Consider the following 27,750-nt stretch of genomic DNA (forward strand, 5'->3'; position numbering starts at 1 on the left):
GCTTCTAATTTGGGTAAAAGTGTTTGTGCAGTTCTCTTTTTAACATCAAAATACAGGGAACATATTCAGTCCATTCCCAGTTATCCTTATGTATTTTAGTCACTTAGAGGCAATTTTCCCCCAGGTAGATTTACCCTACTGTTTGCCATGCTATGGGACACGTACCTTTGCTCTCAGTGGGTGTATGCTTAGAGAATACAAGTAAATCTGAATATTAGCTAGATGCATCGCTACCAGGGTAAATACCACATTAGCCCAGATAAACCATCATCCTTGCCCCTAAATGGTAGTGACACCAAACGTTTGCCATTGGCATCTTCCTTTCTTCCTTTCGTCTTGTGTGCTTTTTTTTTTTTCTTTCGTGATCTTATCCATTTTTATTGCTTTGGCTCTCACCTCTGCACCTCTAGCCTACCCTCTTACCTGGTGGGACATCTCCACTTTAGTGTTTAATGGTCACTTATGATTCTAAAACTTAACTCTCTTTCTTCCTTCACAAACCAGCTTCATCTTTCTAAAGAACATCTTTATTGAGATATAATTTGCATACCATAATTTCACCCATTTTAAGTGTATGACTCAATGATTTTTTGGTAAATTTACAGTGTTGTGCAGCCATCACCAAAATCCAGTTTTATAACATATGCTTCACCCCAAAAAGATTCCTCATACTCATTTGCAGTTGATCCTTACTCCCAGCCCCACTAATCTGCTTTCTGTCTTCATAGATTTGCTTTTTCTGGACATTGCATGTTAATAAACTTATACAATATATAGTCTTTTGTGTCTGGCTTCTTTCACTTAGCATAGTGATTTTGAGGTGCACCCATGTTATAGTATGTATCAGTACTTGATTATTTTTTATTGTTGAATGTATTCCATCGTATGGATATACCACATTTTTATTTATCCATTCATCAGTTGATGGATATTTGGATTGTTTCCATATTTTGGCTATTGAGAATAATGCCGCTGTAGAACATTCACATACAAGTCTTTGTGGACATATAGGAGTGAAATTGCTGGGTCATATGGTAAATTATGTTTAACTTTTTAAGAAACTACTAAACTGTTTCCAAAGGCGGCTGCACCATTTTCCCTTCCCACAGCAATGTATGAGAGTGACAGCATCTCTCCATGGTCACAACACTTGATATTGTCTGTCTTTTTTTTTTTTTTTTAATTTCTATTTATTTATTTATTTTTGGCTGTGTTGGGTCTTCGTTTCTGTGCGAGGGCTTTCTCCAGTTGTGGCAAGCGGGGGCCGCTCTTCATCGCGGTGCGCAGGTCTCACTATCGCGGCCTCTCTTTTTGCGGAGCACAGGCTCCAGACGCGCAGGCTCAGTAAGTATGGCTCACGGGCCCAGTTGCTCCGCGGCATGTGGGATCTTCCCAGACCAGGGCTCGAACCCGTGTCCCCTGCATTGGCAGGCAGATTCTCAACCACTGCGCCACCAGGAAACCCTGTCTGTCTTTTTTAAAATCCATCCTAGGTTGGTGTGTAGTGTTATCTTACTGTGGACCAGTGCCATTTTTGAACCACTCTCATTTCTGGCCACAATGCCCCTCTTTTCACCAATTTTATGGCTAGAAGCCAAACTTAAGCTATTTTTCCTTCTATATTTACATGCTGCAGAAGTGAGCTGCTATAACCTTCCTCAGATAGCCCCTGGCTTTGCCACCTCTTCATTCCCCCTCACACTATGCTACCTGGCTCTGCATCATCTCTACACACTAGTCTTCCAGCTGCTCTTCTTGCTGGTTGTAGCTCTCTCTTCAAATTATCCTTCCTGTAGCTGCAGATTCATTATTAGAATAGTAACATGAAAAGGGTGTGTGTGGATGTGGAATCTGGGGATCTGTGCTCTAGTCCAGGAATCACACTCGTTATCACATGACCTTGAATTAGTTCTGTAACTTATCTGAGCCCAGCCTCCTTCATTAAGTTACTTAACCTCTCTTAACACCAGTTAGGAGAGCCCCAGTTTCCTCATGTGCAAGGAAGGATAATAATAGAGCCTATCTTATAGAGTTGTTATGAACCAACCGTACAATCCATGTAAAGTTCTTAGCATAGTGCCAGGTGTATGGGGAACACTCAATCAGTGCTGGCTAATATTATTATTCTAATGATTATTATGACTATTATTATTATTCACTATGCTGGAGGTATCTTCCAAACCTGTCACATGATCATCATAAGGACCAGCTGTTACTATGAATGTGAAAATGCTTTGAAAAATACCATGTATGTTGCAGTGGTGTTATTTTTACACAGTTTTTCCCTTGCTCAAGGAGAGAGGCTGTGTAGGATAGCAGCAAGGGCACAGGCGTTGCCGCCAGCCTAGCATTCAAATCTGGACTGAGCTGTTTAACTATTGTGAGGCTTGGGCAAGCCATTTAACCTCTTCATTTTGGTTTTCTCACCTGTAAAATGGGTGTAATTATAAATCACATTCAGGATGATACTGAAAGGAAGGTGCCTGTTCCACGAGCAGTGTTCAGTAAACTATGACTTTTTCTTATTAGTAAAGACTTAGAATGTTGTTTTAGCTATATAAATGCATATATACACGTGTTTTGGTTCTGTTTTGATAAATATAGGCATCTATTGCAATATTTGCTAGTATTTTCAAATACACATATCTTTGTTAAATGTCTACCAGTAAATGACATTATAAAAATTATTCATAGAAAAGCTGTAAATTTTTAAGCACGGTACTTTTCTTTTTACAATATTATTTTATTTAGAATGAACAATCTTTTGGTTGAAAGTTACTAACAGAATAAACCATGAAGAAAAAGTAAGCACGTTACTTTTATAATACTAGGGTTTTTGTTACTCTTTTTTTATTGAAGTATAGTTACCGTATAATATTATATAAGTTACAGGTGTACAATATAGTGATGCAATTATTAAAGGTTATATATACTCCATTTATAATTATTATAAAGTATTGGCTACATTCCGCATATTGTAGAATCTATCCTTATAGCTTATTTTATGTGGCTTTTTTTTAAACTCACAGTGTACCCTTCTTGCATGCTTTCTCTAAACTATATTTTGTGTCATGAATTCCCAACTTATTTAACCAATTGTATTCCCACTGCATCCTAATACCCGCACTGAAGAGAGGCTGTAGTGTGGGGTGGTTAAGAGCTTTCACCTCAGGTTGACTTGGGTTATAATCTCAGCCCCCACTTAGCTGCATGATTTAGGACAGTTACATACTCCTTGAAGCATCTGAGCCCTCAACTGTAAAATGAGAATAACAGATCATACCTCATGACGTTATTATGGGTATTAAGTGAGACAATATAAATGTAGTGCTCAGAATAGTGCTTGTTACAGGCACATACTAAATACTCAATAAGGGACAGCTGTCATTATGGTTGTTGGAAATGACCTTTACTGTTGTAATTTTTGGTCCACACATATGCTGTTCTCTTTTCAGTCCCTGGCTTGCTCCTTGTCTCTCTTCCTCTGGGGTCATTGTCCCCTCCTGGAACTGCCCAAATCCTGTTCTTCAAGGCCCAGTTCAACTTCTGACCCTTCAAATTATTGCTTGCTACTCCAGACTTTCCTCACTGCTTTTTTTTTTTTTTTTTTTCCTGCAAGTCTAGAGTTTGTGTCATGTCTGTAATACAATTTAGGAATTAATTGTTATTGAAATCTTTTTGCTTCCTCAATTGGACTGTAAGGTCCCTGAGAGGGATTATTTCTTCAGCCTCTAATGAAATTCTCACTCTACTTAATTTGGCACTAAGACAGATAGTAGGTATTTATTAGTTACTGTATAATATTATATAAGTTACAGGTGTACAATATAGTTTTTGATCATGAAGAAAGCCAACATGTAAAATCATTATGAAATTTTAAAACCAGGGGTACTTGGTCCCCTGTATAGTCTCCTTCATTAATATGAATCAAGATGTATCCTGAAAAGAATGATTTATTCCAAAACACAGCACAGAGTGGAGAAAGGAGTGGTGGATGAAGAGTTCCAAAGTCAAGGTCAGCACTGTTTGTTAAGTTAGTAAAGCCTGTCTTTACTGACACAAATTACCTTGTTTTTGTTGTCCTCATTACTTCTTGTCATCTCTCTCCTACCTCACCTCTTTCTCCAATCCCAGAGGACCTACTGCCCTCAGAAAGCCCTCTGAGTATCTCCTTCTAGCTTAAGTTTCTGGGGAAGGTTCTCCAAGCTTCAGAATTAGCCTTTTCTTTTTTCTCCATAATATTTCCTCAGTACAGTTGACAGTTAAGAAAGATAGAGGTCTGGCCAGATAAATTATTAAAATAAAACAGGGCGAACGCCCTATTATATTCCTTCCCAAGGGATTGGGGAAGTGACATCTTAAATCCAAAGGTATGAATTTCTTTCTTTCTTTCTTTGCAGAGCATGGGCTCTAGGCATGTGAGCTTCAGTAGTTGTGGCACGTGGGCTCAGTAGCTGTGGTGCACAGGCTTAGTTGCTCCGCAGCATGTGGGATCTTCCTGGACTAGGGATCGAACCCGTGTCCCCTGCATTGGCAGGCAGATTCTTAACCACTGCGCCACCAGGGAAGTCCCCCAAAGGTATAAATTTCTAATGATAGAATTTAAAGGAGTGTATTAGGAGAGTTGAAGAGATACCAGTGAGTGAGATTTGATGTGGGAATAAGCGAAGTATTGAGGAGATGGCCTTTTCAGTGCTCCTAAAATCTCTCTGAAGGCCAATCCCATTGTGAATAATCCAGAGATGAACAAATGTAATAATAATAACCAACATTTATCGGGCACTTACTGTGTGCCAGGCACTATTCCTAGACATCTACATTAGTTATTCATTTGTTCCTCGTACTACCCTGTGAGGAAATACTATCATTACTCCATTTTATGGAAGAAAAAATTCGACCCTAGAGAAGTTAAGTAATTTTTCTAGAGTCGCACAGCCCTCTAATGGCAGAGCTGGGATTCAAAGCTAGGCAATCTGATTGAGAGTCCCTCCACCCAGAGATGGCTTTTTTGTATCATGAGTCTCCCCTTGTAAACATTCTAGGAAGAGGGAAGAGGCAACTTCATGAGAAAAACCTAGGTATCACCATCATCATCATAATCATCACCATCATCACAGCAAACAAGGCACTGTGCCATTGTGTACAGGGCACTGCATAGAATGCTGAGAAGGCAAAGAGGCCTCTGGCCCCACTGCATGTCTGAATCTGACCCCTGAACCCTTCAGTTTGCTTCAAATGCCTCCACTTCCACAAAGCAGTTTCTGCTCACCTCATAGAACTCCCAATAATGTATCTCCTCTGACAGCCACTTTTTGCCTCTGCTCTGCCACTTATTTATTACTTTCTCTCTTGTATTGTGGTTATTTATATACATTGTCACACAGCTGAGCCTTTGCACATTGCTGAGTCCTTTGCCTGGCTGACTCCTACGCATTCTTTAAGATTCCACTCAGGTCTTATTGCATTTCCTGACTCTCCTGTCTGGATTAGATACCCCTCCTCTGTGTGCCCCAAACTCCTGGTATTTATCCATATCACAGCATTTACTATACTTGATTATAAATGTTTACTTGTTAGTATTCCTAACTAGATAGATCCCAGATCCTAACATCAGGGAACATGTCCTCTTATTTGAATCTTCAGTACTTTGCACAATACCTGGCACAAATTAGGCATTTACTAAACTTTTTTTTTTTTTCCCAATGAATGAATCTTCCATATAAGTCTAATTATACTTTGAAGACAAAATTGGATATCTCATTCATTTTTTTTGTCCCCCTCAAGATGCCCTGCACCGAGTAGATGCTCAATAAATATAGCAATGACTAAATGACTGCAAAACACAAAGAGGTGTCAGATGCTGCTCTCAGGATATAGGGGAGGACTGGCAACTACAATAAAAGGTAGATGACATTAAAAGTTTGCGTGTCTAGGCTATGTTCTGAAATTGGTGATATAGACATCTACGACTGAAATAAATGATAAAGAAAATAACGTTTTTTCCTATTGAAGTTTGAGGTTATTTGACCAGTAAAATACAGTCCAATATTCAAACCCAGGTCCAGGTGACTCTAAAACCAATATTGTTCCTGCAATACGACATTGTTGAGATGTTAGGGTAGAGGGGCCCTAGTTGGGCCCAGAAGAACCAGTAGGGCTAGGGTAATTAGAGACGAATAGGTACTGCACAAATGATAATATACATATTATATATATATTATGATAATTATATCACATATATAATGATATCATATATGATATATCATATATCATTATATATGATGATTATATACATATATGTGTATATACACACACACACACACACACACACACACACACACACACACACACACGTCTTTTAGGAAGCTCTACCTGGAAAGAGCATGGAGAATTGACTGATAAGGGGAAAAGCTGGAGGCAGGAATGTCTACTTGGAAATTATTACAAAAGTCTCAACTTGGGAACAGAAAACAAGAAATTGATTTAAGTGGGAATTTGTGGACATTGGTGATTGAGAAAAATACATAGACAGCTGGAAACTTTGAGTCAGGATTACTCCAAAGTTCTGAGCCTAAGTGAGAGACAGTGAATTCAGAAGTGAGACAATTTTGAAAGATGGTGAGTTTTGTTTTTTGATGTGTTAAACTGACTTCTAGATGGGCAAGCTGAGTGGATAGAAATGCAGGATTTAAGCTCAAGAGAGGCCTGAGCTAGACCTGAAGATGTGTTGATCATCTGCAAAGAGGTGATGGCTAAAGTTAGGAGAGTGAGAGAGAGAGAGATCCTAGGGAGAAGTGGAGAAAGAAAAGATCAAAGAACCAAGGAGTTTAAGGAACATTCAAGGAATGTTCAGGTCAAGGAAGTATTAAAATCAATAAAGACAGACCTCTGGCTTCCCTGGTGGTGCAGTGGTTAAGAATCTGCCTGCCAATGCAGCGGACATGGGTTTGAGCCCTGGTCCGGGAGGATCCCACATGCCGCAGAGCAGCTATTGAGCCTGTGCTCTAGAGCCCGTGAGCCACAACTACTGAGCCCACATGCCACAACTACTGAAGCCCACGTGCCTAGAGCCCAGGCTCTGCAACTAGAGAAGCCCGTTGCACCGCAACGAACAGTAACCCCCACTCGCCGCAACTAGAGAAAGACTGCGTGCAGCAATGAAGACCCAACACAGCCAAAGATAAATTAAATAAATAAGTTTAAAAATTAAAAAAAGAAGACAGACCTCTAGTTATCTGTTCGAAGGAAATGAAATTACGATCTTGAAGAGATATCTGCACCCTCATGTTCACTGCAGCATTATTTACAACAGCCAAGACATAGGAACAACCTAAGTGCCCATCAAGAGATGAATGAATAAAGAAAATGTGGCGCATATATATATATATATATATATAGTATATATATATACTATATATATATATACTATATATATACACTATATATATATATTACACACAATGAAATATTATTCAACAATAGAAAAGAAGGAAATCTTGCCATTTGCCATAACTTGGATGAAACTTGAGGGCATTATCCTAAGTGAAATAAGTCAGAGAAAGGCAAATACTGTGTGATCTCACTTATATGTGAAATCTAAAAAACCCAGACTCACAGAAACAGAGAACAGATTGGTGGTTACCAGAGGCAGAGGGTAGAGGGTTGGGGGAAATGTGTGAAGGTATTCAAAAGGTAGAAACTTCCAGTTATAAGATAAATAGGTTCTGGGGATGTAATGTACAGCATGGTGACTATAGCCAACAATACTGTATTGCATATTTGAAAGTTGCTAGGAGAGTAGATCTTAAAAGTGCTCATCACACACACAAAAATTGTAACTATGTGAGATGATGGATGTTAACTAAACTTAGTGTGGTAATCATTTCACGACATATACGTATATCAAATCATCATATGTACATGTTAAACTTATACAATGTTATATGTCAATTATATCTCAATAAAGTTGGGGGGTGGGGAGGGAGACAAAACCAGAATATCATCGTATCTTGGAATTCAAACTGTAAGAGAGTAAGGAAAGGATATTCATTGGATGGATTTGGTGATTAGGTTTGGCCATACTGGAGAAAGAATTTTGGTAAGTGGTTGGGTTAATTACAGAGGAAGAAAAGGAATTGTGGTAGCAGAGAATGTAGGTTACCCTTTGGATAAGTTGGGAATGAAAAGAAAGGGGAAAAAAAGAGTATTTGTGTAAGAAAGGTTTTACTGAAGATACTAAAGTAAAGAGAAAGTAAATGGAAGAGAGAGAACTGAGCAAAACCCTTCTGAGGTGAGATGAGATGACAAGGTTGGTCCTGCAATGTAGGAGTAGTGGATAAAATTTGGAATATTTGCTGTGGGAAATGATATAGGAGGCAATGAGGATGCATAAAAGGATTGCCAAGTAAAAACTAATAAAGTTCAATTGAAGTTTCCATCACCTGAAATTTGATTGAGATCCATTTTCTTGGTTTCATGGTTTTTTTCTAGTAATGTCTGCCAGCCCAGGAGTGGAAACAAATGTAGGTACATCTCAGCCTTAGGAATTTCCATTGCTGGGATGATGGGTGGTCAAGGATTCCAAAAGACAACATGGCTGATAGGAGCAACCTGGATGCAAACCATGGAGGTGAGGTCAAAGCTGCAGTAGTTGGGTACCAATCACAGAGAGGCCGGGAAGAGATTGTGGGAAGTGGGAAGAGTTCAGCAGTGAAGGCAGAACCCAGGAAAAATAACATAGGTGTATCTGAAGGGCAAAATTCCTAGAGAAATGTCTAGTAGAATAAAATGAAATGAAGTAGTAGAAATACTTTCCCAGAATTATTCTTGGGAAAGAGGTTAAGAATAAGAAATGAAATAGTAAATTAGTGGAAACTGAAGAGGAAAGGGGACATGAGACTGTAAGGACAGATGTGAAGAACTGGCCTGAAGACCAAGAAATCTGGGGAGAAATGGTTAGAGCACGTGGAACACATAGGTTGTTAAGCCATGATGGACTATGGCTAAATTGGAAAGCTGGGGAAGGGGATCAGCATTTAATATATCAATCAATTAGGGCTCAGGAATTTGCGGGCTGAATGTCACAAAGTTTGACTTAGAAGGCAGGCAATGAGGGTAGGAGGCACAACCATGTAGGTTTGAGTGTGAAAATGAAGGAGAAACATTGGTGGTACCGTCTAAAGGGATCTGAGTGTCACATCACAGATCTGTCAGAGCTTTTACAGATAGGGTGCCTCTAATTCCCGGGTTGTGGAAAGCAGATATGTGGGGACACAGAACAAGACCCAAGCTCACATCAGAGTGCCAATGGCCCCAGGTGGAGCTGCAGGAAGGCAGGAGGTGGGAATTCTGATTTTTTCCTTCCAAAAGAGACACTTAGCCCTCAATTTTCCTGGCAGGTATGAAGCTCTGGGACTCCCCATTGGCTTAAATGGACTGGTGAAAGCTAGGATAGGGAGATTTTTTTCTCCTCCATGGGCAACCTAAAGAAGAAATCCCTTCCTGACTATTTTATTACAGCACTGTGAAAGTCAAGATGCCATTCCATTCTAACCCCTCATTTTCAGTCATAAATGATTATCTTGGTAGTATTCCTTTGGGGTTGAAATTTGCCAGTTTTGCTTTAGACAATGAGGTAGATGAATTGGTAAGAAACAGTATAAGCAGCAGGAAATCGTGGACAAACTAAGGGCTTTGACCAAGGCAAGGATTTATTAGGGCCTCTTATAAACCTAGCACCAGCTGGCTGAGTGGGTTCAACCCTTCTGAGTCTTGATTTCATCATTCCTAAGGTAGAATTTCATGTTCTCTCCTACAATAGTAAATATTGTTAGGAATGAATAATCCTTGGAGGTTAGAACAGTGCTGTAGAGTGCTGGACTTAAATTCTAGTCCCTAAAAATGGGCATAATTTTGGCAAGTCATTAAACTTCTATGTCTTAGATTTCTCATCTGTAAAATAGGAGGTGGTTCTTTCCAACCCTAAAATTTAAGTATACGTTTATCAAGAGCTGAGAGAACAAAAGTGTTTCGAAGGTGGAGTTCACAGGTAGAAAAGACTGGCGGCACACTTAAATAACAGATGCTGTGATTACTTGAAGAACTAAGAAGCCAGACATACAATCAATGTTTGTATCACAGTGAGTGCATGTCATCATTATGAGACGCAAATTTCAGAAAGTAAAAAATCAAACCCAGATCTCTTTAGTGTTGAAAGCTTTTATTTTTAACAATATTACCATTTAGATTTTAAAAAATGATTTATTTTAGAATTTCTAGAGTGACAGAAATAGTTTGAAGCTTTTATTTATAGGATGCTTTTAACAATGATTTCATCATTATCCATTAGTATTTATGTATATACAGTGTACTAGATCCCTGTACAGCAAAATAGAATTCTTTCCCAAGTGAGATGGAAATGCATGGAAGTTAGAAAATTCAGAGGAAAAAATTCTAGTAAAAATAGATAAACTATTTCATTACAATAAATAATATTTTAAAGTGCATTTCTATCCCATGTGCAAGGTAGCTAAATTAACATGACTTACAGCTTGCTTAAATTCTCAGTATTATTGCTCTTTTAGCCTAGTGTTGCACATTTAATATTCATTTGCTTTTTTCTTCTGGTTCAATAAATAATTCCGAACTTTGACACATATAAAGTGTCAAAGTTAAGTGAGGGTGTAAGGCCTAGTAAAATGGTTAAGACTTTTTTGCATGTGTGTCATTATTATAATGAGCTTGTTTTTTGAGCTCTCTGAGCAGAGGTGATCTGGTATGGAACAACCCAGCCCAGAATTTATGTTAGTAGTGGTTTTCTCTTACAGATAAGTCTGTGAATCCCTTCTTTCCATCTACCTTAGCAATCCCAAATGCTTCTTGCATATTTCTGGATTTAGTTGTCTTTTCATATGTCCATACCTGACTTTTTCCTCCTGCCTTCTTTTTACAGAGGTCGCTACTATGTTTCATCAAATATTCTATCACCAAAACTTGACAAGAAAGCATTTTAATTATTTCCCATTTGGAATCCTTCAACTGATCCTAAATTTATATTGTTTATACCTGCTTTTGTCTTTTTTCTTTATTTATATGCTCAGTTATAACAGAAGACAAGGAGAAAACATCTTGCTATGAAAAAACAGTTTTTCATAGAATCTAAGCTGCGGAGCCATGGTATAGAAACTTACATGACCAGCTTACAGTTTTAAATGGTTTCGAAAGCTTTATCATTTTGGGCTCTCCTGTACCATCCTTTACAACCAGCATCATTCGTTAAAAGATTGCCCTAAGGAAGGTTTCCTATTTTCTAGACAGGGAAAGTGACATAGAAATAAGTACCTGGTTAAAACCATGGTGATAGAAGCAAAAGCAGAAAAAAATTTATCTACTTCTCTTGGCCATGTTGCCTCCATCTATCTTCGGGGAGAATACGCAGTACATTATAACATAAGCAGTCTTCGCTTAACTGATTCAGAAAAGCTGCCGGGCCAGTGCATATAGTTGCAGAAACATCTTAGATCAAGACTCTACAAACACAGAGATGTAACACTGTGTTCTGGGGAGGGCTGTGGAGCAGACAGGTCTGTAATAACAGTTGGGCAGGGCAGCAACAAGGGCCACAAAGATAAAACAGGAGTAGTGGGAATCTGAGCTTTATTCAGCAACATGCGCTCACCATGATGCCATCATTTTTCCTTCTAAGAAAAAGTGCAGTCTAATGGGTTACCCTCCCACTTCACAGGGGACAGTGCCGGGATGCCCGGGCTTTGAGCTCTCCAAAGCACAGGCCTTCTAAAAATCAGGGAAGTGATGCTGCGATTAAAAAAGCGGTTGTGAAGCGATTCGAGGATCTAGGCAGAGGTCCTCAATGGGCACTAGGTAGCGATGCGTGAGCGGGGCTGGGCCAGGCCCCATAAGGAAGAGGAAACCCTGCACCAGCCAACGCATCTGCAGGACCTGGCGAGAATGTGCTTTGGAGAAGGTGGAGGAGAGTTCAACCCCAAGAGGGGCCTGCACCCTTGGGAGGGGAGAAAGCCGGCAACAGCAAAGGCAGTGCAGAGATTGAGGGGTGAAGACAAGGGACGGGAGAGGGGATGGGGCAGGGTGGAACCGCATCCTGGAGGTGTGCGGGGGTCGCCTTGAAGACTGAGGACTAGGCCGGGACCAGGACAGCAGGGAAGTGTGAGGGAAAGACCCCTTCCTTTGGCAGCTCCTAATGTATTTCTGTCAAAGATGGCCAAATTCCACGCTGCCCTTCCCCCCTCCGCGCCTTTTCCACTGGGCTGCTTCTCAATGCTGCGAGAGGCGGTGGGGAGGTCCGGGTGAGTGTGCGCGTGGGGAGGAAGGTGCGGGAAAGAAGAGACCCTCCCTGGCCGCCCCTCCCACCCCACCGGCCTTTCGGGAGGTTCTTTTAGTTGAGAAAGGGGGCTCTGCCGCTTTAAGGTGGAGAATAGGCGTCACCTCTGGCCGGGTGACGAACTGGGGCGGGGACCTGGTGGGCGTGTCCATGCAAAGCAGGAGGTGGTGCCGGCGGTGGGCGGCCCCATAGTAAAATATTGGAGGGAGGGGCGGGGTCGAGGAGGCGAGGCTACTTGGTGGGCGGGGCTCAGGGGGCGGTGCCTCTTCGGGAAGGCAGGGGAGGGGGAGGAGGAAGCGGCCGGTTGGTACCATTACGCGCGTTCCGGAAGGGGGACAAGTGACATTCCCTTGGAGGGGGGCGGGCCCTTCCCGGCGGCGGGGCCCTTGCTGAGGCGGGGAGGGGCGTTCCCCCTTCCCCCGCCGGGCGGGACGTCGGGGCCGGGGGGAGGGGGCACTTCTTCGCTCGCGTCCGAGGCGGGGCCGGCGGTACCTTTCGTGGCGCGGTGCGGCTGGGGGAGGGCCGAGGGGAGGGGGAAGGGGCGGTACCAGGAGGGGGGTGCCGGAAAGGGGGAGGCGCCGGCGGACAATGGAGCCTATGTGTGCCTGCGGGAGTGGGACGGCGCCGCCGCCGCCGCTGCCGCCGCCGGGGGGAGACGCTGCGCCGCCGCTGCCGCTGGCCCCGGCCCCGGCCCCCCGGGGCTGAGAGCCGCCCCGGACCGAAGCCCCCTCCCCTACTCTGCTCCTCCTCTCCCCTCCCCCACTCCTGCCTCGGGGGTAAGTGGCACCTCAGGGGGAGGGGGAGGGGAAGGACCGAAGCCGGGGTGGGGGGGCCGGGTCCGCGTCCGCGTGTTTTGAGCGGGTTTGAGGGCAGGGGTAGCGAAAGCCGCGAAGGGCTAGGGGGGTGGGGTGAGGGGAGAGAAGCGGTGGGGGTCGAGGTTGTAGATTTAGAGTTGAGTCTAGAGAAACCTGTGGGGGGAGATGGGGGGGCGTCCTCTGCCCACCGCTCACTGAGCGGTGGGGAGAGACGGAGGCATCTCTCGGTTTATTTTTTAGAGGTTGTGTCCCAGGCGGTGCTTGGAGAGACTAAACGAGGAGATGGGACGGTCCCAGGGTCCTGGGATGAAGGGGCATTCGAGGGGCGAGATGGAGAGCTAAATGAGGGAATTCGAGTTGAACCTGGTGGGGTCTGTTAGACCCCGGAGATGGATAGTGAGGTACAGGGGACTTTGCAGGCCAGTGACTTGTTGGAGGGTTGGGGGGAAGTGAAAGTGAAGAAGAATGTTCTTGTAGTAAAGGGCTCCAGCAGGTGAGGTGGGGGTGTCTAGGTCACTGAGTCATTGTGGGGGTCGTGGACACACCAGTGGTTTCCAAAGTGGAGCTGTAGCCATTAACCTTTGAAAGTTGCAAAGACTATTAAGATGTCACTGGTTAGTGTTGGGCGAGCCTGGTGAAATGGAGATATCCCAAGGAAAAAACAGTGGGGTTGGTTATTATGTTCAGAGAGAAGGGCCAGAGGCCTGTAACAGTGTTGCTGGGGGCCTTATGTGAAGGCTCCCAAGCCTGAAGGAGGAGGCCTGAAATCTGTCCTCCAGAGCCCTGCCCTGTGATAGAGAGGAGTGACTTAGAGCCTAGATTGCAGACAGTTGGGGACTATTAAAGTTACTAGACAAAGTAGAGAAATGGACATAACTATGTGTTGGTAGCGAGAGACTAAGGTGGGGTAGAATTGGTGCAGAGTTAGACTGTGGTTAGGGCAGACATGGACAGATCCCTGGCAATGACTTTAGTGGGAAAATGATTGAGTGGCTGTGTAAAGAGTTACATTTTGATCAATGGTGTGTGATGGAGTATTTGTTAGCATTTGATGTATTCAAGAATTAAGTGTTTATTCTTAGGTCAGAGATCTGGACTCTTGTACACTGAGCACAAAGTGATGAATCAGAATTAGCAAGTAGGAAGGATACGTAGTTGAGAGTAAGGGGTAGGGGGTGCAAATGAATATTGATAGATAAGACTCCTGTGTAGACAAGAACTTTTCACTCTTCATGGAGATTGTACAACATGGTTGTTCTGTTGACTTTGGTTTTTGACTGGATACTAATGATATGGGAAGGTTTAACAAGGAGTTAGTGTGAACAATGTTATGGTCCCAAGTACAAATTTAAGAAGGACCTCCTTACTAACTATTGAAAAAGACCCAATCTGTAAGACACAGAAATGTGTTAATAAAAGCAGTTAGATGGCATAAGGATGCTTTGGGGAATGAGGATTCCATTAATTAGTGGTTTGGATAAGAAGAGAAAATTTAATGCAAAGTTGAGATAGGGATGACCTTTAATAGTGTTAGAATCTAGGATCTAATGGTATTGAACCATTAGAATATTATTTTGTAATAACAGTGCTGAATGTAAGATGATAATAGTTCCTAAACATAACGGTAGATCGATAAGAAGGTCATTGACTAAAAGATGAAGGAACAATTTCCATACTGTTCTCTTCTTATAAGGCAGGTTTTATGTAGTAACTTGGCTCCTGAGCTAAGGATTCCTGACCTGGATTCTTAGATGACTAGTGTAAGTGAAAAAGCACTTACGTACTTTGGAATTTATTCTATGGGATATTTTTCCCATAGCCTTCAGAAGTGTGTCTGCTCCCGTGGATCAAAAGAAAATGCTCTCTGGTTTGTAGGGGAAAAAAGTACAGAGGTTTCACAAGCATTATAATCAACTAAATATTTGATCATGGTGATTTGGTATAGTGGTTAGAGCCTTGAACTTGGAATCAGGAAGCTGGTTTTACCATTGACTTATGTGTGACTTTAAACAAATCTCTCATATTTATTCTCCAGTTTTGCTATTTATGAAGTGGGGATACCACTGCTCTAACCACTCACAACGCATTGCAGCGCTTAACAAGTTAATGCTTATCTGCACAGTGCCTTGGACACTTCTGGGAATGAAAGTTTACGTAGCCCAACTTTTTTCTCACTTGTAAAAAACTGCTATCTCTGGAACAGACCAAATTCAGCTTCTGTAACAATTACAGCAGCATGCTTGATCAAGGAACAAAAAGGAGTACCTTATACATCTGCCTTGTTCTATTGTCCAGGTTTTGGTTTTATATTAGTTTTGAAAGGTGATACCTCTTCCCCATTTAGTGGTAAAACAGGATAGTGATGACAATTGTAGAAATGTAAGCAAAGGTCCCCATGGGAGAGTGGGACTATACATGCTGTGAGTGTTAACCTAGGCTGATGCCGACTCTAAATTTGTGTGACCTTGGACATGTTACTTGGCTTCCTGGTGGCTTAATTTTTTTCAACTATGAAGTACTGCTAATGGAATGACTTACTTGTCTGTATGCCTTGGTGACTATGTTAGGGTCTATAGAAACTTTATGTGCTCTAGATCAGAAGTTCTTAATCTTCTATGTCCCATGTTTTCCTTTGGCAGTTTAACAAAACATAGGACCCCTTCTGAGAATCATGTTTTTTAAATGTATAACATAAAATATATAGAATTACAAATGACACGGAAACAGTTATCAAACTGTTAGACAATTGTAATACAGTAGTTTGTATGTTTATAACACATTAAATAACAAAATGTAGCTTAAGGTCTAATGATACTATAATTTTGAAGTAGTGATGAGTGTAAATATTATGTTGAGAGATCTGCAATAACTGTAATGTGATGTGAAGTGTTTTATGGTTCCTCTTGGTGACATAGTCACGGAATTGCTAATACTGCTGTGGGTTGTTACCTACATTCACAGTTAAAGGTGGTGCTAACTTTTACTTGGAGGTTAGTGAGTATGAAGATCAAAATTTTCGCCAGTCAAGTCCACAGGTGCCACCCCTCCTAAGTCTCTCCAGAGACCCCTTAAGAGGTCGTGGATCCCAGGTTAAGAAAGAGGTCCTGCTCTAGACCAGCTGATTTTTGAAAGTTGAATTATCTAATGGCCACTTGGCTTTTAAGCTTTGTAATATTTTTTTTCAGCATCTTCACCATGCTAAGAACAAGGGCATAGAGAAGATATGAAATAAAAGTCTATTTTACAACCTGTGATAACTGTTCTTGGTTGGGGAGAAAGTTAAAAACAGTGATTAGAATGAGGCTTTTGTGCCTGATGGATTTTGCTTTTCTAAACTTCCCAGTCTTCAGTAGGATAGAAGTAGGCTATAGTGCTCCAGCTTCTTGCATTTTGAGTTTTAGTGGTTTTGCCTTCTTTCCCCATTTTTGACCTAATTATTTTCTTACTATTCCTTCTTCCAAATATTGTTTTGGTCACAGAGCATTGGGGAATGGGTGGTTTTCTTTGCCGATGGTGTGATGGGGTATGAACTTTTCCATTCTTCTCATTCCTGTAGGACTGAATGTGGGACTAGCTGGTGTTACTCCACTTTGACCTAAAAATTCCTTTCTGTTTGGGAGGCAGAGATCACTCTTGGAAAGTTCCTCTGCGTCCCAATGTTAGAAGAGAGAGCAAATTGGACATCTTGAAAGGTAAAGAGCCCGATGATGAGCACGTAACTTCTGTGATTCAGTCTGTGCATTTGGATTTTGTTTCTGCTTCTGTAGGGTCTCTTGTAAGTTAAAACTATATTTGTTCATTATTGTAGCAGTTCCCAAGGCAGAGGTCATCAAGTTAAATGCAAGTCATAAATGTAAGTGCAATTACCTTATACTTTCCTATGAACAGGGACTTCTGCAATAAGTTATTTCCTAGGAAAGGCAGATGGTAAGAAGTTAAACAAGTATTTATTGTGTCATCATTGATTTGTATGAATGTGAGGCAAGAGTAGCAATACACAAGCCTCAAGCTCATGATAATACACGAATCAACCAGCATTTATTGAGTTTCTTTTGGGCCCTGAGATGATGACCCTTTCCTCAGGGGGTTCCCTGACTATATATAACAGGGATACAATTTTTAAAGTGTTCTAACAGTGTCATGAATGTAATGCTGTGGGGCCATGGAGGACATTCCTGGGGATAGTTTGGAATCAAGGAAAATTTCACAAAGAAGGGATATTTGTGCTGACATTTTACTTTGGGTAGCCATTACTCTAAATGATGATAGATGACGTTCATTTTTGAATGGTTAAATTCTGTCGAAACTCTTGAGCTTGATATAAATTTATTTGCTTGCTTGAAGTTTGTTAGCTTGAAGGACAGTAGGTGAGTTTTTACCCTTCGAGTACGAAAACATATATTAGCATTTTGTTTGGACCAAAGTTTTCTATATAAGTCCATAGTATAGTTTTCTTTTCTCCACATGTTTTGGAAAGATTGGTTCTTCCTATTGTGTGCTTTTTCTGAGAGGAAGCCTTTTAGTAGTTGGCATGCCAGAAGTTAAGAATGAGCTAGGAATGGAATCCTGAGGCCTTTTAGTTCCACATTCTAAGTTTGGTACTATGCCTTTTATGGTGTAGTGGTCATAGCATAGAAGTGAAATTTGTTAAACATGACATAGTTGTAATAAACTTGACTTCTTAGAGCAGGAGAGTGGAAAAGGATCATTGGAAAAGTTGAAATCGGAATTATAGAGGTGATTCTGACCTAAGTTAGACTAATTTGTGAATTTATTTACAACTTTGTGGTAACCTTATAGAGTTTCCTTTTAAAGATTCCTGAATAATTTGGCCTTAGGACAATCTGGAACTTGGTTCTTCCTTGCCATTTCAAAACTATAAATTCTGGGCAAAGGGGGAGGCTTGGTGTTATAATTCTAGTTTACAAGGACTAATGTTGGAAATTGTTCTGCCTGGTGAGTTACTTAGTGTTTTATTGAATTATCTAGCTCAAGTCAGTATAGCATTTCACACAGAGTAGGCTTTCAAGCAAAGGAAATCATATGGTCCTGTTGTTCAGTCATATGTTCCCCCAAAAGTATGTGAAAATAAATTTTCTTGCTGCATGCTTGCCCTGTAGAGTTACAGTTGAGAGTAGGGAGGAACTGTGAATGGTATGCACTTTGTGAATTCAAAAGTGTATCTGGAATTTTGAATCTTTCACCTTTACAGTCAGCTCTCAATTCTCTGTACTAATTAGGAATGGGAAGAAGCAAAAATGTGAGGGTTTTTTTCCTACTAAATGTTCAGAAAAGTAGAAAAATTGATTTTATTTGCTATTAATATTTTTCCAGTTTCTAAAAAGAAATTATGCAGTTGGGAAGGAGGGAAAGTCACAAGGCCCTTGAGATATCTACAGATTGGATAATATACCCTTTAATAATTGGAAGGTGATTCTGTTTACATGGGAGGTGATAACTTCCTCCTAAACTAATACTCTAGAATAAATAGGAAACCTGTTCTTCTCTTAAGATAGTAACAAAATGATACTATTGATTTTTTTTTTAATCACTTAGAAACTCTTCTTCTTTATTTTCATCCAGGTGAGGGTCACCTTTGAGACAGGGGTTCCTGGACTCCGCAAGCTCCTCCCCTCCAGGATGAGCACTGCCGTATCGTGACCCTTGGGGTTTTGGTGAGTAGCCTGATGGATGATAGCACTAGAGAGCATGCCTGGCTTAGAAAGATGATCTTGGGGAAAAGCTTCAACTTTTATTCAACAGATATTTTTTGAGCAAATAGCATGTGTCAGACACTATAGTAAGTGCTAGGAATACAGGGATGAACAAATCAGTCTTGATCCCTGCCTTCATGGAGCCTAACATGAGAGATGAATGTTACGCAAATGATCACATAATCATACAACATGGGAAATGTTGTGAAGGAAAAACACAGGATGCTATGAAAAGAGTGTAATGGAGAATTTTGTCTAGATTAGTGGCTTTACAGTATCCTTTCTCTCTGAAGAAGAAACACTGAAGCTGAGCTTTTCTTCACTCAGCAAAAATATTCAACTTGATATGGAAGGTTAGGGGTGAGGGAGAGAGATATCAAGAATGACTCCAAATTTCTGTCATGAGCAGCTGGGTGGATGAAGGTGCCATTTACTAAAACATAGAAAACTGAAGGGAAAATACTTTTGGGAGGGAGGCTATATACAGATGAAGAATTCATCTTTGTCTTTGTTAGGTTTCAGACATCTAGGGAGATGTCAAGTTGGCAGTTGTGTATACAGGTCAGCAGAGCAGAAGCTGAGCCGGAGATGGAAATTTGGGAGTTGTTGGCATGTAAAGAACTTACAGAATAAGAAGAGAAGAAGCCCCAGGGTAGAGTCGTGAGGAACTCAAAATTGTGGAGGTTGGATAGAGAAGGGGCCAGCAAAGGAAGCAGATGAAGAGTGACTTGAAGGAGGAAGACTGGGAAGGTGTGGTATTATGGGAACCAAGAGAGGGGAGCTTCAAGAAGGAAGTGATCAACTGGCAGAGTCTACGAGATGGAGTAAGATGAGGTTAGAAAAGCGGTCAGTGGTGACCTTAACAAAAGTCATGGTTTTTGTGATCTGTGGGTAGAAGTTGGTTTAAAATGGTTAAAGGGTGAATGGCAAGTAAGGAACTGAAGACTGTGTCTTATCAACTCTGGTAGAGAATCTTGGCTCCAAAGGGGAATAGAATGCCAGAGCTGGTTTTGTTTTGCTTTAATTTTTTTTTTTTTTAAATCTGGAAGATACTACAACATGTCTGAAAGCTGATTGGAAATATCCAGGAGATGCAGGACATAGAGAGGTGGCCACCGGCGAGAGTGAGGGTGCTCAGTAAGCTGGAAGGGATGGGACCTAGACCACCTGTGGTAGGACTGACCTTTGGGGAGAAGTGGGCTATTTTTTTCGGTTTCATTAATAGGGAAGAAAGATGGGATAGGTACTGATAAAAAGAGATTTGCAGATTTGGTGGTGAGGAATCCTGCCTGGTGACTTCTCTTATCCCTGTTAAGTCCTGGGCAAGGCCATGCACTGGGAGAGGAGGATGATGGTTGGAGACGGCGAAGGTAAGAAATGCCATTAGGCAGGATAGATGAGTGAGCTTGCTAGAGGATGGCAGTAGTCATGGTTAACCTGAATGTTTATGTTGTGCTGCTAAGCATTTTCTATGCACTGGCTCACCTTGTCCACCAAGTCCGTGCTTAGCCAGGCACTGCAGTGATGAAGAGCATGGCCAGCGTGTCTGGCTGAATGCCAGCTCCACCACTTACTAGGGTGTGACCCAACATACTTGGGCAAATTACTTACTGTTTCAGAGCCTCAGTTTCCTCATCTCTAAAATAGGGATAGTAGTAGGACCTGCCTTCTGTGGTTGTTGTGAATGAGTTAGTATGTACACATAGTAAAAATTTTAAGTATTATTTAAGAAGAAAAGAGAGAGAAATTATATAAGCAGATCTTAGAGTTAGGAGATTTAGTTATACTGGGGAAATATCTCACTCTGGATACAATTAACCTTTCTGTGGAAGATCTTTTCTAGTCCTTAAAGGTAAACAGTTGAGCACTAACCTGAAAATGTAGGAGCTGCAAGAGTCTCATTTTATTCTTTGGGGTTGTATGATAAGATACCTGGCAGATTTCTTGCTTGGTTGTTTTTGGTGTCAGGCTAAAGCTAGGGTGACTTATTTCAACAACTCCCTTGGATTAGGGGTTAAAACACCTGGATTTTATTCCCATCACTGGGTGAGCCCACAAGCTTGTTTCAGCCTTCTGTGCTGTCTTTCCACCCATAAAGTAATGGTAAGGAGATGGCTTAGAGGAAAGAGCAGGTCAGAGAGCACTGATGCGAAACCTGGGAGAAGCCCGTTCACACCTGTGTGCTCCGTCCATTCATCTGTAAAATGCCGTTGATTATTATTATTAGAAATAATCTTTGCTACCAGCTCATCAGAAATGCCTGGCAGATTGAGGTGATTTGATATTTGTAATATGTTTAGAGTTTCTTTGGAAGGAGAGTGCAACACAAGTGCCAGGTGTTTCTGCTCTGAGAGGAGCTGGGTACATCACCAAGAGTCCAACCACATTCTTAGTACATCATACTGAGTATTACAGAAAAATCAAAGAACTTGAAAAGAAGGTTCTTGTCTTCGAAGAGCATAGTCTACGTAGGGAGATAAAAAATACACATGGGACTATTCAATTCGACATATGATTGAGTGCTAGAATGTGTGATGCAGACAGAAAGTACCAGAAGAAGTTACAGAAGGGGACTATATAGGTGATAACTTCTTTTTTTTTCCTGAGGTAAATGTTTTCTTATGGCTTTGTCCATGCAAGATTCATTTACTACTTCTGTTTTACCAGTGATTCCCGACGTTTAGTGGGAGGTTACAATATGGTTTATGATCATATATTATGTTGAACTTGACAACCACAATCAGGTTTATAGTCTAAACTGGAAAAAAAAAAAAAAAGCTAAAGGTGGTGGGGGATAAACGTACAACCTTAAATATAATCAAGACCAAAATGTTTTCAGGATGCTTTCTCCCAAGATCAGCACAGAAACATTCCATAACATTGTATTCTAGTTCTTTTTCCTGACTTCTTCATTTAAAAGAAAAAAATGTGATTGTACGCACTCAGAACTTCCATAAATTCCTTTCATGGTCTCAGGTAAAATCGCTGGGACTGCTGCAAATTTCTAAATGAAGAAATAGACGTCTAACACTTGACAATGATCATATTCAGTGCCAAGTCCCAGAATATAATGGACCCTCCCAATTTTAGTCCAGTTCTTGAGCCTCTCAAAGTGTATGTAACACCTAAGCTACTTCTAACTCCCTTTGATTCTTTAGCCACTAATCCTGCATCTAATATCCTCATTCAGTCCTATACCCCATGGGTAAAATACCAGAAGGTAGAGCGGGAGGTGCAGGGGGACAGTGGTTACCAAAAAACCACATTGGAACTGCCCTGGAAGGAGCAGTGACTGAAAGTGTATCTTGGTTTTCCCTGAACCAGTTTAGGCTTCCCTAAATAAAGGGCTTTCTCATTTGTTCTCTGGCTAGGTTTGGGAATATTTTCTTGACCTTTTATGCTTCAAATTAGCCTTGCAAATTGGCTCAAAAAATATCTTAGCCTTCAAAGATGTTCTTTTACCTTCCGCATTATGGCTCATTCCCATGCTTACCCATGCCTACAGCTCCTGTCATTAAGCAGTGAGAACACAGGACACATACTCAGCATAATTTAGTAGAAAGATCATAGAAATCAGGGGACAGAACTGATTGTATTTGGTATTGGCTCAATAGTTGATTTCAGAAGTACCTCCTTTAATGTCTCCCCACCCTGAGGCCCTGAGAATATAAAGAGAGAGTAATTTGTTTCATGGTTTGAAATTGGGATGGGTTGGTTACATTTCAGAGCCATCAGAGGTGAAACACCAGATAGTTGCTATGGATTTGGAATACTCAGTGGTTTCAAAGCATTGTTTTGAAGAAAGAAAAACCCAGGTTTTTGAGGGTTTTGTATCTGGACGTAGAGCAATGTAAGGGAGGATATATGGCTAAAGATAAAAATGTCTTTCTCATCTGCTTACAAACGCCTGGTACACGAAGATTGGGTGGGAGGCTTGTATGCTTGGCAGAAAGTCTTAGTCACTCTTCAGCTGCTTTAGCACCAGGGCCTTTTGGCCGGAATATGCACATCTCCCTTTCCTTTAACCCTGATGGAAGCTGAGGAACCATCTAGCTCTGCACCATCAAGTTGGCGGTGCTTTAGCCTCGGTCCTGCTGTAAAGGTGTTTGATGTCTCCATTTTTGCTCTTTTTGCTCCCAGTGTGCCCTGGAGATGCGAGATTTTCCTTTGGCAGCAGGAGGCACACACCCAGAGAATGCTGGAGCCGCAAGGGGACAGGACCCACTTCCACAGCGGAGAAAAACAAAGAGGAAAAAGGCGTGCAGGTGGCCAGCGCTAAGGGACTCGCCCAGCAAACAGTGGGCCACTGCCGCTGTCCTCAGCAGCTGTTTCTGCTGCAGCCCGAGAGGAACTCGGTGAGCCCGTCCCTGTTGGTGGCTGCAAGCTCAGGATTTCAATCAATGCATTCCAGTAACCCTAAAGTGAGGAACTCTCCGTCAGGAAACACACAGAGGTGAGGGCTAGGGCCTGGCCCAGCTGCCCCTTGGGGATGTCATAGTGGACCATGAACGCTCATTGGTGGAACAACATGTTGAATTAGAAGCGAAGGGGGAAAGAAAAAAAGATAAGTAAATAGTGATAGAATAGTGAATCAGAGTTTAGGTTAGAGTTTTCCTCTGTTATTATTTGTCCATTATTACCTGGCCGCTCCTATTTACCACCCCTCTCCTCACCAAAACATAAAGAAAAAGACCTTAAAGACCAGCCAGTACAGTGAGCTAAACTTGGCACATGAGGAAACCGAGACCTGGAATGGTGAGGAGGCCTAAGGTCCTAGAACTAAAACACCAGCCCCTGGACTCCCACCGTGAGGCCTTTTCCTCTGTTCCGTGGAAGTTAAGCTGATGCCCTAAAAGAGTTTTTTCCTTCTCCCCTGGCGGCAGTGGTTAGTGTGTCTGAGCTGGTGTGATACTGCTTGTTCAGGGAGTAGTGTCCTGGAGGGTTTCCCTAACCTGCCAGTCATGGGCAGGTTTCCTCGCACTCTCCTGGACCTGCTCGTATTTTCCAGCAGGGAGGCTAGTCTCTTGTTACAGCTGTTCCTTGTCATCAGCCGAGGGGCGGGTGGTATTTTGATCTTAACGATGTCTGTTTGTTTACTCTGAGCTAGTCTTAGTGTGAGAGTCATTTCTCTATGTACATAGAAACCGTTGTCCTTTATTGACAGAAGCCCTAGAGATGGGTCCCCATGTGACTCTAGGGTTCCCAAGACCTGGCAGGCCACTCTGCTTGATCCTCCTCTCTGTTGAGAGCTCTGAAATGAGAGCAGGGGAGGAGGGAGCAAGCAAGTGGCTGAGGTGAAAGGTGGGGTGGTTACTTAGTGGTCCAGGTCTCCTTGACCTATGATAAAAATCAGTCCTCCCTCATTTGTGCTGCCCAGTTGTATCCAGTGTCTGATCTCCCTTTGTTATTTGTCTCTTTTAGTAGCCCTAAGTCAAAGCAGGAGGTGATGGTCCGTCCCCCTACAGTGATGTCCCCATCTGGAAACCCCCAGCTGGATTCCAAATTCTCCAATCAGGGTAAACAGGGGGGCTCAGCCAGCCAATCCCAGCCATCCCCCTGTGACTCCAAGAGTGGGGGCCATACCCCTAAAGCACTCCCTGGCCCAGGTGGGAGCATGGGGCTGAAGAATGGGGCTGGAAATGGTGCCAAGGGCAAGGGGAAAAGGGAGCGAAGTATTTCCGCCGACTCCTTTGATCAGAGAGATCCTGGGACTCCAAACGATGACTCTGACATGAAAGGTATGTCTATAAGATATTTGAGACTCAGAGGGAAGTAGGTATTCCTGAGGAAAGGCCTCTGACGTTGGTGGATGCCAGAGAGCCTAATAGCAGCCACGTGGTGAGAGTAGGCGCATCAGATTCAGGAGTTCTCGCAGTTTAAGATGGAACTCTTTCTGGTTGTTTTCCTACTGACTGAAGAATAGTTTGGAACCACCTTGTTGACTTCTTGCTCTTGAGGATGCAAGCGTTTTAGGATGTTCCACGGCCCTAGCCACGTTCTTGTGGATGTTCCTGGCCTCCATGCTCTTTGTACTTAAGTGTCAAGCCGGTAGCTCCAGTTTGTCTATGCCAGGGTCCACCCTGGAGCGGTCTTTCTGACACTCCTCCTCTTCTCCATCAAATTCATCCTTCAAGACTTGGGTTTTGTGCACTCTGGCTGCCAGAGTTGTAGGCACAAGAGGCAGCCCTGGCACAAGTCCAGGTTTGTCACAGCCAATTTCAGTGTGGCAGGAACGAGTGGCTACATGTAGTAGATACAGTAGGCACCAAAATGGAGCGAGCCAGAAAGAGTATGGGACCAATGGCTGTGGTTTTAGGCTTTTTTCCTCCTAGTATAAAATAAAAAATCTTAACTATAGGCCAGAACATGAAACTAGTATTCAAGCAGTGGAAGTGTTACTTCCCGACCCAAATTTGAAACGAGAACCTGGGTGATCGTTCCCCTGTCTTTCCTTTCTTCTTCAGGTGTTTGTAGGAGGCCTGTTACGAGCGCCAGCACTATGCTGGGGGCTGGGGGTGCCATGGTCAGCAAAACAGAAACAGTTGCTATCCTCAAGGGTTTGAATGCACCTAGACAGCAGATCATTAAACAATTACAGTAAAATTTGATAAATGCTGAAATAAGGGGAGTTAGGGGGCTGTGGGTTCAACTAGCAGGGGCAGCCAGTCCAGGAGGATCCAAAAGGGGTTTCCAGGAAGGAGGGACATTTATGCTAATATCTGAAGAATGCATAGTAGAGAAGTAAGGAGGTGGGGGGAGAGTGCTTTGTAATTAGTCATTTAGGGAGAAGTGTATTTGTGTTTTTATGAATAGAAGAGGTTTTCTCTTAGCAAGGTACTTCCTCCTTGAAATTCTCAAGGTGTTTGCATTATGATGCTGTAAATGCTGGCAGAAAAAAGAGTTTTATTCTTTCTATGACATGACTCTTTTCATTCTTTTAGAATGTAATTCTGCTGACCACATAAAGTCCCAGGATTCCCAGCACACGCCACACTCCATGACCCCGTCAAATGCTACAGTCCCCAGGTCTTCCACCCCCTCCCATGGCCAGACTACTGCCCCAGAGCCCACACCTGCTCAGAAGACTCCCGCCAAAGTGGTGTATGTGTTTTCTACTGAGATGGCCAATAAGTAAGTTGCTGGCTGTGTCTTGCTGTTGGCGTGGCTTGCGTGTTTGGGCGTCTAAGTTCTTATTCCCTTTGAAGATTGATCCTTTTTTGGCCCACTTGTATTATTACTTAAAGTTAACCCTACAGAAAGAGGTAAAAGAAAATATAAAACCTCCCCACCCCTACTCCCCAGAGGCAACCACTGATGATACTTCCTTGGCTTTCCTTCCAGAAATTTTTTGTGCTTGTACAAATATACATATATATACTTTTTTAAACACAAAAGGGATTGATTGCACAATATACACTTTTCTGCAACTTAGTATTCTTTTTAAAATGACACAAGTAATGTCCATTTTGGAATAATTAGAAAATGTAAATAACTAAAAAAAAATCTCAGGAATTTACAGAGATAACTACTGTGAACATTTTGGTACATACGTCTCTAGTGGATGGATGGATCAATGGATATTTATTTATTTATTTAAAATGTGAATATACCCTAGTTTTTTTTTTTTTTTAAACAATCTTTTCTCCTTCTCATTTTTTTTTTTTTAATTTATTTATTTATTTATGGCTGTGTTGGGTCTTCGTTTCTGTGCGAGGGCTTTCTCCAGTTGCGGCAAGCGGGGGCCACTCTTCATCGCGGTGCGCGGGCCTCTCACTATCGCGGCCTCTCCTGTTGCGGAGCACAGGCTCCAGACGCGCAGGCTCAGCAATTGTGGCTCACGGGCCTAGCCGCTCCGCGGCATGTGGGATCCTCCCAAACCAGGGCTCGAACCCGTGTCCCCTGCATTGACAGGCAGATTCTCAACCACTGCGCCACCAGGGAAGCCCTACCCTAGTTTTTTTCATTTAAGATTTTTAAAATTAAGATATAGAATGAATCTTGACAGCCTTTAATTATTATTAGGTGTGAGAATTCATTTTACCCTTCTTGGGTTGGGATTTTGAACTACGATTCTCTATAAAACACCTACTAGAGTGGATGGCTTTGAAGGAGAAAATCCTGGGGGTTTTTAATACCTCTTTTGAGATTTGCTAATGGCTATCTTTTAATTTCAGAAGTTTGATGGTAAATGATAGACAAATAATGAAAACCTTTTTCTCTTGATTTCTTCTCATTCAACATTGCTGGTGGTTCTTTATACTTCTCCTTCCTCTCTTATACCAGTTTAATCGGGTTAAAGTGCTTTGGATTTACAGTTAGTGAAATAGGAACAAGTCCTAGTGTGTGCATCTCTTTTGTCTTTGCAGAGCTGCAGAAGCTGTATTGAAGGGCCAGGTTGAAACTATTGTCTCTTTCCACATCCAGAACATCTCTAACAGCAAGACAGAGAGAAGCACAGCCCCTCTGGTACGTCATTTTGGAAATGGAATAATGGTTTAAAGGTTCTGCAGTGACCGTAAAGGTGGGAGATGGTGAATTTCACTGATAGGGAGATAGTCTTTTTTTTCTTCTCCCAGTTTTATTGAGATACAATTGACCGACAGCACCGTATAAGTTAAAAGTGTACAGCCTACTGTGCTTATACTGTATACTTTAACTTACATACGTGACGAAATGATTACCATCATCTCATATAGATACAAAATTAAAGACATAGAAAAAATATATATTTTTTCCTTGTGGTGAGAACTCTTAGGATGTACTTTCTTAACAATTTTTATATAGAACATATGGCAGCATTCATTATATTTATCATGTTGTACATTACATTCTTAGTACTTATTTATTCTATAACTGGAAGTTT

The 27,750-nt window shown here is 41.9% G+C and overlaps 1 protein-coding gene across 4 annotated transcripts in view; it reads left to right on the forward strand.

Moving 5' to 3' along the window:
• The window catches only part of BCL9 (BCL9 transcription coactivator), an 84,039-nt gene that overhangs the window by 45,536 nt on the left and 10,753 nt on the right, over positions 1-27,750 (forward strand). The window contains exons 1-8 of one of the 4 annotated variants that reach the window (XM_036873758.1): positions 12,980-13,134; positions 16,730-16,865; positions 16,982-17,026; positions 18,757-18,848; positions 23,028-23,340; positions 24,309-24,625; positions 25,829-26,018; positions 27,254-27,353. In XM_036873758.1, the coding sequence (XP_036729653.1) occupies positions 23,288-23,340; positions 24,309-24,625; positions 25,829-26,018; positions 27,254-27,353 (660 nt within the window). In that variant the 5' untranslated portion in view covers positions 12,980-13,134; positions 16,730-16,865; positions 16,982-17,026; positions 18,757-18,848; positions 23,028-23,287. Of the gene's footprint in view, positions 1-12,979; positions 13,135-16,729; positions 16,866-16,981; positions 17,027-18,756; positions 18,849-23,027; positions 23,341-24,308; positions 24,626-25,828; positions 26,019-27,253; positions 27,354-27,750 lie in introns of those variants that run through there. The other 3 variants (XM_036873742.1, XM_036873766.1, XM_036873750.1) reach the window with 3 other exon arrangements.

The sequence above is a fragment of the Balaenoptera musculus genome, chromosome 1, assembly GCF_009873245.2.
Source record: "Balaenoptera musculus isolate JJ_BM4_2016_0621 chromosome 1, mBalMus1.pri.v3, whole genome shotgun sequence".
Taxonomy (NCBI): Eukaryota; Metazoa; Chordata; class Mammalia; order Artiodactyla; family Balaenopteridae; genus Balaenoptera; species Balaenoptera musculus.